The sequence below is a fragment of the Pecten maximus genome, chromosome 2, assembly GCF_902652985.1.
Source record: "Pecten maximus chromosome 2, xPecMax1.1, whole genome shotgun sequence".
NCBI lineage: Eukaryota > Metazoa > Mollusca > Bivalvia > Pectinida > Pectinidae > Pecten > Pecten maximus.
The window spans coordinates 949,538-960,628 of record NC_047016.1 but is presented as its reverse complement, the minus strand read 5'-3'; the positions used below and the strand labels follow the sequence as shown (position 1 = coordinate 960,628).

At 35.5% G+C, this 11,091-nt stretch overlaps 1 protein-coding gene and 1 long non-coding RNA gene across 2 annotated transcripts; both read left to right on the top strand.

The window, feature by feature from the left end:
• Positions 1-279: 279 nt before the first annotated feature.
• LOC117340307 lies at positions 280-8,883 on the top strand. The gene is made up of 10 exons (XM_033902076.1): positions 280-371; positions 1,801-1,876; positions 2,718-2,948; positions 3,860-3,934; positions 4,842-4,910; positions 5,566-5,649; positions 6,897-7,012; positions 7,604-7,679; positions 8,239-8,469; positions 8,794-8,883. Exons 1-10 carry the CDS (start codon positions 280-282, stop codon positions 8,881-8,883), a joined length of 1,140 nt encoding a protein of 379 aa, XP_033757967.1.
• A 228-nt stretch (positions 8,884-9,111) lies between these two features.
• LOC117341663 lies at positions 9,112-11,091 on the top strand. The gene is made up of 4 exons (XR_004535690.1): positions 9,112-9,181; positions 9,738-9,806; positions 10,033-10,116; positions 11,025-11,091. It is a non-coding gene; the product is annotated as an uncharacterized LOC117341663 (long non-coding RNA).

Sequence of the window (11,091 nt, the reverse complement as noted above, 5' to 3'; positions counted from 1 at the left end):
TTTATATTAGTTTTTCGATCTTACTGGATGTCAAGCTCAGAGCTACTGATATTGTGTACTTGGCCGAGGCCATATTTCCCCTCATTATGTAAGATATGGAACTTGTTTTTACATGGTAACGCTAAATAAGAATATCTCTGTTACCTGAGATATCAGTGATAATTACACCATTTATTAAGTGATTATTGAAATAAGCATCAAAAGCTGAATTGATATGTCCCGATCTTACCAGAAGATCCTGGTGTTCAATTAAGACTGTCTAATACTTCGTTAAAGGTGATGCTGATCATAGGACTGGATAGGGCTTTTAAGGCTCGGGTGGCGCCTGAAAACACCAGAGGACTTTTCTCTCATTTATTACTCAACAACAGGTACGGTACAGATCAGTAGACCGTGTATAACACAACAACAGGTACGGTACAGATCAGTAGACCGTGTATAACACAACAGGTACGGTACAGATCAGTAGACCGTGTATAACACAACAGGTACGGTACAGATCAGTAGACCGTATATAACTCAACAACAGGTACGGTACAGATCGGTAGACCGTGTCTAACACAACAACAGGTACGGTACAGATCAGTAGACCGTGTATAACACAACAACAGGTACGGTACAGATCAGTAGACCGTGTCTAACACAACAACAGGTACGGTACAGATCAGTAGACCGTGTCTCACTCAACAACAGGTACGGTACAGATCAGTAGACCGTGTCTCACTCAACAACAGGTACGGTACAGATCAGTAGACCGTGTCTAACACAACAACAGGTACGGTACAGATCAGTAGACCATGTATAACACAACAACAGGTACGGTACAGATCAGTAGACCGTGTATAACACAACAACAGGTACGGTACAGATCAGTAGACCATGTATAACACAACAACAGGTACGGTACAGATCAGTAGACCGTGTATAACACAACAACAGGTACGGTACAGATCAGTAGACCGTGTATAACACAACAACAGGTACGGTACAGATCAGTAGACCGTGTATAACACAACAACAGGTAAGGTACAGATCAGTAGACCGTGTCTCACTCAACAACAGGTACAGTACAGATCAGTAGACCATGTATAACACAACAGGTACGGTACAGATCAGTAGACCGTTTATACCACAACAACAGGTACAGTACAGATCAGTAGACCATGTATAACACAACAGGTACAGTACAGATCAGTAGACGATATATTATACAATGTTGCACACTTTAATTATCACAATGGGAAGGACACACATCGGAGGATTACACCTTGAAATGACGACCACCTCCTACAATATATACTGTATATATAATGTATACAATATTTTTTTCCAATTTTTTCTAAATATGTAATTGGTTTTATACTGTGTAACCGACAAAAAATACGAAGTTTTATGGATCGGTTTCCCGTGCATTTCACGAAAAAGGTGTGCGAAAAATAGTCCATCATATGTAGGTTGCGAAGTTCTACCCTCGGGTGTAGAATTTGGAGTCAGAACCTCGGCAAGCCTCGGTTTTGATCACTAATTCTACAAATTTCTTTGGAAAGATGAATCTTAGATGAGAAAAAAATTGGGTATACCTGTGATATACCATGAAAAATAAGCTAATTGTCAAAGTGATAAGATAACATTAAATATAAACTAATGTTTATCAGAGGTGATCGTCTTTCCGGAAATTGTCGACCGATATTTGACATCACGTCATATTCCTACGCCTATGCTTGCTGACACAACGAAAAATTACAACTTACATATGCAAATGTTTGAAAAATGATAAGATATTATATGTATCAATTTCAGATTCATCAATGAGGACCGAATGCCGAAGTCTAAACACATCGCTTTAGCACTCTGTTTTTTCAAGCTGGTGACACTGGTAGGTTTAGTATTGTTTGACTTCCTGTTTACTCGTAAAGGTCCGTAAGAGACAATGGTAGGTTTGGTATTGTCTTTTACCCTGTTAAATCATTAAAGTCAGTGACAGACACCGGTAGGCTTGGTATTGTCTTTTACCCTGTTAAGTCAATAAAGTCAGTGACAGACACTGGTATGTTTGGAATTGTTTGATTTCTTGTTTACTCGTTAAGATCCGTGAGAGACAATGGCAGGTTTTGTATTGTTTTTACCCACTTTAGTCATTAAAGTCAGTGAGAGACACTGGTAGGTTTGGTATTGTTTGACTTTCTGTCAGTGAGAGACACTAGTAGATTTTAGAATAGTTTTTTTTACCCTGTTAAATCATTAAAGCCAGTGACAGACGTCGGTAGACTTTGTATGATTTTTACCCTGTTAAATCATTAAAGTGAGTGAGAGACACTGTTAGGTTTGGTATTGTTATTCGCCTTGTTTACTCGTTAAGATCCGTGAGAGACAATGGTAGTTTTGGTATTGTTTGACTTCCTGTTTACTCGTTAAACTCAGTGAGAGACACTGGTAGGTTTGGAATTTTATTCGCCATATTAACTCGTTAAGGTCAGTGAGAAACACTTGTTGGTTTGGTATTTTTAGCACTCTGTTAATCTGATCAGATCATTGACGGATACACACTTATACGCATTTCCTTTGAATCTCGTAACACCTCACAAGGAAAACCTAACAACAAAGGCCAGACAATGAATTCGTCACACGATTCAGTCACTTTAATATTGTGACCCATTCTCTGTTCCCAGGGTGGCAAATTCAAAGTCATTAAATGCAACATGTCCTTCGTTTTACAGTTGGTACAATTGCTATTTACCGTCGGCATCATCATGGAAAAAATAAATCCTGGCTATTTTGATAACACAGAAGAATCCTTCCTAAATGACGTTTTCTCTTGGGATATCAGCCTAGGATACGTAACACATGCGCTTGGATTGCTGCTTCTAATTGTGACTCTCATCTGTGTTGTACTCAATGTTACAACCATTGCTGTGGTGTTGACAAAACAGAGGAAATGGCTCTTTGGTGTAAGTAGTGTCACTGTGTTCGTCAGTAGGGGACCAGTCAGTCACATACTAGGTAACATAGATAACACGAGAGTTTCCACAGACATGTTTTATAACATCATAACAATGGATATATTTACATACATATATCAATTACATTGTAATCAACTTATAATATCAGCAAATGAAGATATCTATTTTTGCTACCGTTCACAATGTACATGTAGCTTTTATTTGAGACCGTTCCTCTTTAACTATGTAGCTTTTCTATGAGACCGTCCCCTGTTGATTTTATTTCCCCTTGTGACGGTTCCCGGTTGATGATTTTATTTCCCCTTGTGTCAGTTCCCTGTTAATGATTTTATTTCCCCTTGTGACCGTTCCCTGTTGATGATTTTATTTCCCCTTGTGTCAGTTCCCTGTTAATGATTTTATTTCCCCTTGTGACCGTTCCCTGTTGATGATTTTTATTTCCCCTTGTGACCGTTCCCTGTTGATGATTTTATTTCCCCTTGTGTCAGTTCCCTGTTAATGATTTTATTTCCCCTTGTGACCGTTCCCTGTTGATGATTTTATTTCCCCTTGTGACCGTTCCCTTTTGATGATTTTATTTCCCCTTGTGACCGTTCCCTGTTAATGATTTTATTTCCCCTTGTGACCGTCCCGTCCCCTGTTGATGATTTTATTTCCCCTTGGGTCAGTTCCCTATTGATGATTTTATTTCCCCTTGTGACCGTCCCCTGTTGATGATTTTATTTCCCCTTGTGACCGTTCTCTGTTGATGATTTTATTTCCCCTTGTGACCGTTCCCTGTTGATGATTTTATTTCCCCTTGTGACCGTTCCCTGTTTGCAGTGTACCCTTTCCTTGTGACCGTTCCCTGTTTACAGCATAACTTTCCTTTGTGACCGTAACCCCTTTTTGGTTTGCAGCTTTCCTTTGTTACCATTGTGCTTGGAGCTTTGAACGTAGTGATTCTGGGTTTGTTGTGTCAGGTCCTAGACGTGGTAAGTTTTCTTTCTAACGTCATATTTTTAATACATGTTCTGCACTGTTTATTGAGCATCTGACGTAAAAGCGGTAAACATAATATAATTGTTATTTTTTTGTTGAACGATTCTGTTTCAAATCTAAGTATATACATTTGATCTAATGAACTGTACCTTAATTTGTATTTTTAGTTTGAATTAAGAGCTAGTTGGAGTTTCAGTTTGCATGGATTGAGAGCTAATTGTTGTTTTAGTTTTAATGGATTAAAAGCTAATTTTAGTTTTAATTAGAGTTAATTGCAGGGTTAATTTGCATGGATTGAGAGCTTATTGAAGTTTTTATTTTAGCTTGTATCGAGTGAGAGCTGATTGTAGTTTTATTACTGAAATATTATTTGTAGTTTAACAGTCTGCGTTAACAAGGTTAAATGAAAGTTTGCTTCCGGAATATCTTTCAGTATTATAATCGGCATTTTACGTAACTTTGTAATTCATTCTGTGTTTTCTTTGTTGTTTTTGTTCTCGTTTTGTTGGAATAATGTTATTTGTTTTGTTATGGCGATATTATCAGTTGTTTTGGCCCTGGTTTTATCGGTATTTTTGTTGGAATGATTATTATGTAAGGTATTCGCTGTTGTTTTTGTCGTGGTTTTATCGGTATGTTTGTTGGAATGATGGTTATGTAAGGTATTCTCTGTTGTTTTTGTCGTGGTTTTATCGGTATTTGAGTTGGAATTATTGTTTTTTTTATTGTGTCAGTATTCTTTGTTGTCTTTGCCCTCCTGTTGGAATGATAATTTTTTTATTGTGTCAGTATTCTTTGTTGTTTTTGCCCGCCTGTTATCTGTATTTGTGTTGGACTGATGGTTTTGTTATTCTATCGGTATTCATTATATTCTTCGTTTTACTCATTACAATATTACAGGCTTATTGCTGCGACAAGTCTCCTGACTGCTCCTACAGAACAGATGTAGATGCGGACACATTCCAACAGGTAATACGTTATAGGGAAACAGTAAAGTTCTGTTAATTACATGAAAATAAACTCAGTTGATTTCCATAATGATGGAATCAGTTACCATATACACGTTTTATGTCGCCAAGCTATGTAGGACTTTTGTCAAGCTCATAGCGAAAAATCAACTAACGACACAATCTCTCTGTGCGCCAGGGACTACCTGTGTGATAAAGTTAGATTTAGTATAAATGTCCCACACATGAGTATAACTGTTTAACAGATATAAGTTTAAAGAGGCAACACCTGAAATATGTACATAACGGTGTAAATTTAAAGATAAATATCTTGGTGATGATTAACAGTCTAAATACGTAATTGTTTTGCGTCATATATGATAATGCATGCGCACAATACACTAGAAACCTCTATAAATAAAAATAAATACATAGAAATATACTATATAAATCTATATATGTTGCTGCCATGGTTACTGCCCATTCTGTGTTATATTCATATATAGCAATATACATTTATAACTATATAGATGATGCAGCACAGGCTACTGCCCATTCTGTGTTATATCTATAAAGAACATTATATAAGTATATATATGTTGCTGCTATGATTACTGTCAATTTTGTGTTATTTTTTATATATAGCAATATATAAGAAATGTTTTCGTGTGTTGTAGTTCTGTACCAAGACATACAGTAATGCCATTCACAAAGTCATCGGTATTTCTATTGCCTACGTCATCACTATGATAGCTCTACAGGTACGTAGGAGTAGCCAGCAACAGAAAAGAACGTTTACACTATACTTATAGAAACTATGCTCTATTTAAACGCATTCATATATACTAATCTTACACCGAGAGAAAAAGACTAAATGAAAAAATACCTAGCCACAAAAACTTGAAAAACATATTTTTACAAACCTGATCTGAAGTTTATACCACGTCCCAACGTCTTCCTTCCGTCCTTCAGTCCAACGTTCGTCAACATTTCTTTTAAATCGCTACTTGTTCTAAACAGCTGGATGAAATTTGATCAAAGGTCATTAATTTGATTAGGAAGGTCAAATGTGTTATGATCGAGGCTGTGACTCTACCAGGTTCACAGGGGATCATCACATTGGAAAAATAGGTTATCACCAATAGCTGTGGATGAATGATTGGATTTTGATCAAATTCGGTCTGCAGCATCCTTGACTGAAAGGAATTATGAAAAGTGTATGTTTCAACTCCCCCCCCCCCCCCCCCCCCCCCCCCCACCCCCCACCCAAAAAGGAAGGGTATGAGTCAAATGGAGATATTCATTTGCTATTACAGATGAGTGTTTTTTAGCTAAAATTCTTTTGAATACTCTTTTGAACGAGGAAACTAGGTGTCAGTTAAACAGAAATCTTGATTTTTATGAATAGAAATTATCCAAAAGTTAGATAATTAGATATCATATATAATATTGATTTTCTGAAATGCACGTTTTCCCATTATCTTTGATATATCCTTATACAGTCCCTTACGCCTCATGTTATCGTGAAATATAGTTACATCAAACAGAAAAAACAATAACATATAATGTTTTCCTGTCAAACACCAATAAAAACACAATCATTATATAAAATAGACCAGTCAGACGATGTGAGCAAACGTAAGACAAATGTCCACCAGTCAGTTTTAACCATTCCTGTCATTACAAATATATACACCGGTCAGTTTTAACCATTCCGTCATTACAAATATATACACCTTAGTGACTAATCTTACATTGTCATGCACACAATATAAAAAAATAAAGCCACACAATCGTAAATCGTTATAACCAAGGATACTAAAATCCTTTGTTATAAACAGGGTTGTTCATCAACAACAGATACACATGTCACATGATCTGAACGCTTAACTGATAAATAAACACTCAAATTCTATGTTGAAAATATTGATTTAGAAAATTATATCAGTAAGTAGGGTTGATTTTATGTTAGTATTTAACGAATAATTACATTGATTGTACCCGTCAGATCGTGTGTGTGGTGTTGTCAGACCGATTATACAAACGACTTCAAGAGCAAACGGAACAGGAAAATGAAGCATCTGGGATTTTTACGACTGTCTTGAAATCTGCCACTGACAACAGGTAAATATTTCTGGAGGCTATTTGCTTCGTTTACATGTCGATGCCCTTAATACCCTATTTCAAAGCATGTCTGTCTTGGCGATGTCTCGGCAGGCAAATAATTTAACAAATACTATTTGATTGCAGAAATGTACTCGAATAAAGTAAATAAGTGTATCAATGTTTCTTTACGATAAAAATTAGAGCAGTTGTAAAACATAAGGACACTGACTCCCTTCCTTTGTATTGGATACCAAAACTTCACAATAGTTAATAGATTATCGTTACCTCAGTTCACTTAAAGGCTTGTATCCGAACTTTATGTGGTCACTGCCATTTTAATTGTTATATTAGCAGGTATTAGGTCTAAATAAAAACAGATATGCATTCAAGGGTTATCACCCTTCGACAAATGCTTATATATTACTAAATTCAAATTTAATCTTACTTTTCACATATGCGGTTATGACTTTATTTTCAATCGGTTTTTTCACGAGACAGACTGTTTGATGAAAATAATATGGCTTTTATCTATACCCCTTGTAATAGCAAGGATGTCCTTTCTTTTTACTTGTTTTGCTTGAGTGCTATTGAAAATACTCTGCATTGCAGATTAATCAACAAAAAGCGGATGCCGAATTATGCCGGTCTTGTCGCTGTGTTTATGATGTTAACGGGAATAAAACTAGTAAGTAAACCTTTTTTGAATAGGTCTTATGTGTTAAATGTCAGGACACAGAACAAATTTATGTAAGTCTGGCGTATTTTGTCGGCCTTTTGTAATATCTACAAGACACAGTAATAAAGTATATTTTTGTAATGCAACTCAATCAATAAAGTGGTTTATTTTTGTCAAGTCCCGGAAACAAACAAATAATATGTTTTGTCCAATGTACGAAACTCTGAAACTGTGAAAACTGTAAACAGTAAATAATTAGCCAGTAGCTTTTATCGGATATGATCGTCTTTATCATTTACACAAAGTAACATAACAATTTGAAAATTTAAACTTGCAGACAAGCACCAATGCAAACTCAGGGGAAATATCCATGTACACAATTCGACGATTTAAAATCTCTTTACAAAGATTCCGAATATTAACGATATATTGAGGATTGCAAAACAATGTACAGTAATTAACAATTTACTTTATCTCGCGTAATTACAAGTATTCGTTCGTGTGATATATATCACGGTATGATCCAGAAGTATATCATGGTATGATTCAGAAGTATATCATCCTTTAGGTGAGCGAAGTGGCTGTATCTATTGGCATCATACTACAGAAGTTCGGTCCGGAATACTTTCACGCGACAGAGAAGTTCTACCTCAACAGTATATACTCTGGGGACCTGACGTTAGGCTACGTCACCCACGTCACTGCCATCGTCATGTTCTGCGTCATCGTCCTGTCGGTGGGACTCGGGGTACTAGGTTTCTTTGCTGTTATTTATGGTCAACGGAAACTGATGTCTATAGTAAGTACTAGATGTTTTTTTTTATATTTCATTATGTTATTGTCGCGTAGAGTTTTATGACATACGAGAGTAATGACCAAGGGTAATAAGATGACATGTACACATTTTGTTGATTATTATTGGTTACACGACCGATATGTGGTTACACGACATATGTGCTTGGGATTGTTGTTTTCTGGTTCTGTCAGTTGTAAATGCTGTGACATTTTGTATTTCAGATGGTTATACTGACCCTGGTACTGGCGGTTATAGAAGTGATATGTGCTTGGGATTGTTGTTTTCTGGTACTGTCAGTTGTAAATGCTATGACATTTTGTATTTCAGATGGTTATACTGACCCTGGTACTGGCGGTTATAGAAGTGATATGTGCTTGGGATTGTTGTTTTCTAGTTCTGTCATTTGTAAAACTGTGACATTTTGTATTTCAGATGGTTATACTGACCCTGGTACTGGCGGTTATAGAAGTGATATGTCTTGGGTTAATGTCTCTGGTTCTGTCAGTTGTAAATGCTGTGACATTTTGTATTTCAGATGGTTATACTGACCCTGGTACTGGCGGTTATAGAAGTGATATGTGCTTGGGATTGTTGTTTTCTAGTTCTGTCATTTGTAAAACTGTGACATTTTGTATTTCAGATGGTTATACTGACCCTGGTACTGGCGGTTATAGAAGTGATATGTCTCGGATTACTGTCTCTGGTTCTGTCAGTTGTAAGTCATTTAGAGTTTGAACTGAGCGTAATCAAAATATGGAGTAAAGCATTTCATTTATACCTTCGATTTCTAACATGTTTGTTTTGGTAAAAATTGGCCCCTTCAAACAGACATTTGGTAATACTTCCTGTATTGCCACTAAGTAGAAACACCGTTTAAATCCCCGCACTAGATTTTACAGTTGATGAAACTGAAATATCTACAAGACATATAGACATGTACATACTTAGTAGTAATAGTTCTAACTCAAAATCGTTAAACGAGTGCAAAATATGAGCTGATTATAGATATACATAGGGACATTTGACATAGTGACTAATGTATCGAGGCCTGTGTTCTAGTAATGCTCTATCTTTATAATGCCAAAAGGAGGTATAAAAACGCGATATTGGGTACAAGCCCATGGGTATCGATTCTACGGGATGTGTACAAAACTATGCTTGCATATCAACTATCTTCTGTCAAAACACTGTTCTAGAAATATCTGTGGATGCTTTGGTATATATGTTTGTATGAAAGACGTATATTTATAATTTCTTCCTTTACAATTCAGGCGTACTGTTGCGACTATGGAACTGCATGTACCTTCTACACATCCGCGAACGCAGCTTCAATTGAAAACGTAAATATCACTGTTTCCTTTTTATGAAGATTTACTGAATATGAATAACCTTAATGCATTTTCTGATTAATTAGCAAATTACAGATACATTAAAACAAATCGATGCCATTTATGTGCTGAATAATACTGGGAACCACTGAGCCATCAAAACGTTGTCATGCTGTAGGAAGCAGCGGATTACATGTGTGAGGTATTGCGACTAAAGCCTTACTATCAAACATTTCAGATGTGCAGACATGGCTTCCAGGGAGCTGTGTTTAACGTGATCGGGTCATTTATTGGTTTTATGGTCGGTCACTTAGTGATTCAGGTAAATATAGTCATCTCAGGTAAGTATAGTTATATCATAATACAGGTAAATATAGTTATATCATAATACTGGTAAATATAGTCATCTCAGGTAAGTATAGTTATATCATAATACAGGTAAATATAGTTATCTCAGGTAAGTATAGTAATATCATAATACAGGTAAATATAGTTATATCAGGTAAGTATAGTAATATAATAATACAGGTAAATACAGTTATCTCAGGTAAGTATAGTTATATCATAATACAAGTAAATATAGACAAGTAAATATAGTCATCTCAGGTACATGTAAGTATAGTAATATAATAATACAGGTAAATATAGTTATATCATAATACAGGTAAATATTGTTATCTCATTGCATAGGTAAATTATTTATCTCCAGTTAATATTGTAATATAATAATACATGTAAATATTGTTATATCATTGCACAGTTAAATATAGTCTCAGGTAAGTATAGTAATATAATAATACAGGTAAATATAGTTATCTCAGGTAAGAATAAATAAGAATAAAAATCTCATAATACATGTACAAATTTGGTATCTCATTGCACAAGCAAATATAGTTATCTCTGGTAGGAATAGTAATATCATAATACCGCTAATATTGCTATCTCATTGCATAGTTAATATTGTTATATCATTGCATAGCTAGATATTGTTATCACATTGCATAACGAAATATTTTTATCACATTGCATAGCTAAATATTGTAATCTGTTAAATGTTATTATCACATTGCACCGTTAAATGCTGTTATTTAATATTACAATGTATTATGTCAATGTTTATGTTGCTTGCGCCACACCTAATATATCCACTGATTTCGTTTGATGGGTATTTTATCACTCTATCAGAAATTCGGGATTATAACATCTCAATCTTATATTCGTGTTTTACAGGCAGTTGTCATCTGTCTGGTCGATCGTATCTACAAACGTATGTCAGCTGATGATGACGCCCCATATG

Coding starts and splice junctions, on each gene's coding strand:
- LOC117340307 (XM_033902076.1), top strand. CDS start 280: ATGCTGATCATAGGACTGGATAGGGCTTTTAAGGCTCGGGTGGCGCCT. Junction 1,877..2,717: donor TTTTCAAGCTGGTGACACTG/GTAGGTTTAGTA, acceptor TTCGTTTTACAG/TTGGTACAATTGCTATTTAC. Junction 8,470..8,793: donor AACGGAAACTGATGTCTATA/GTAAGTACTAGA, acceptor TTTGTATTTCAG/ATGGTTATACTGACCCTGGT.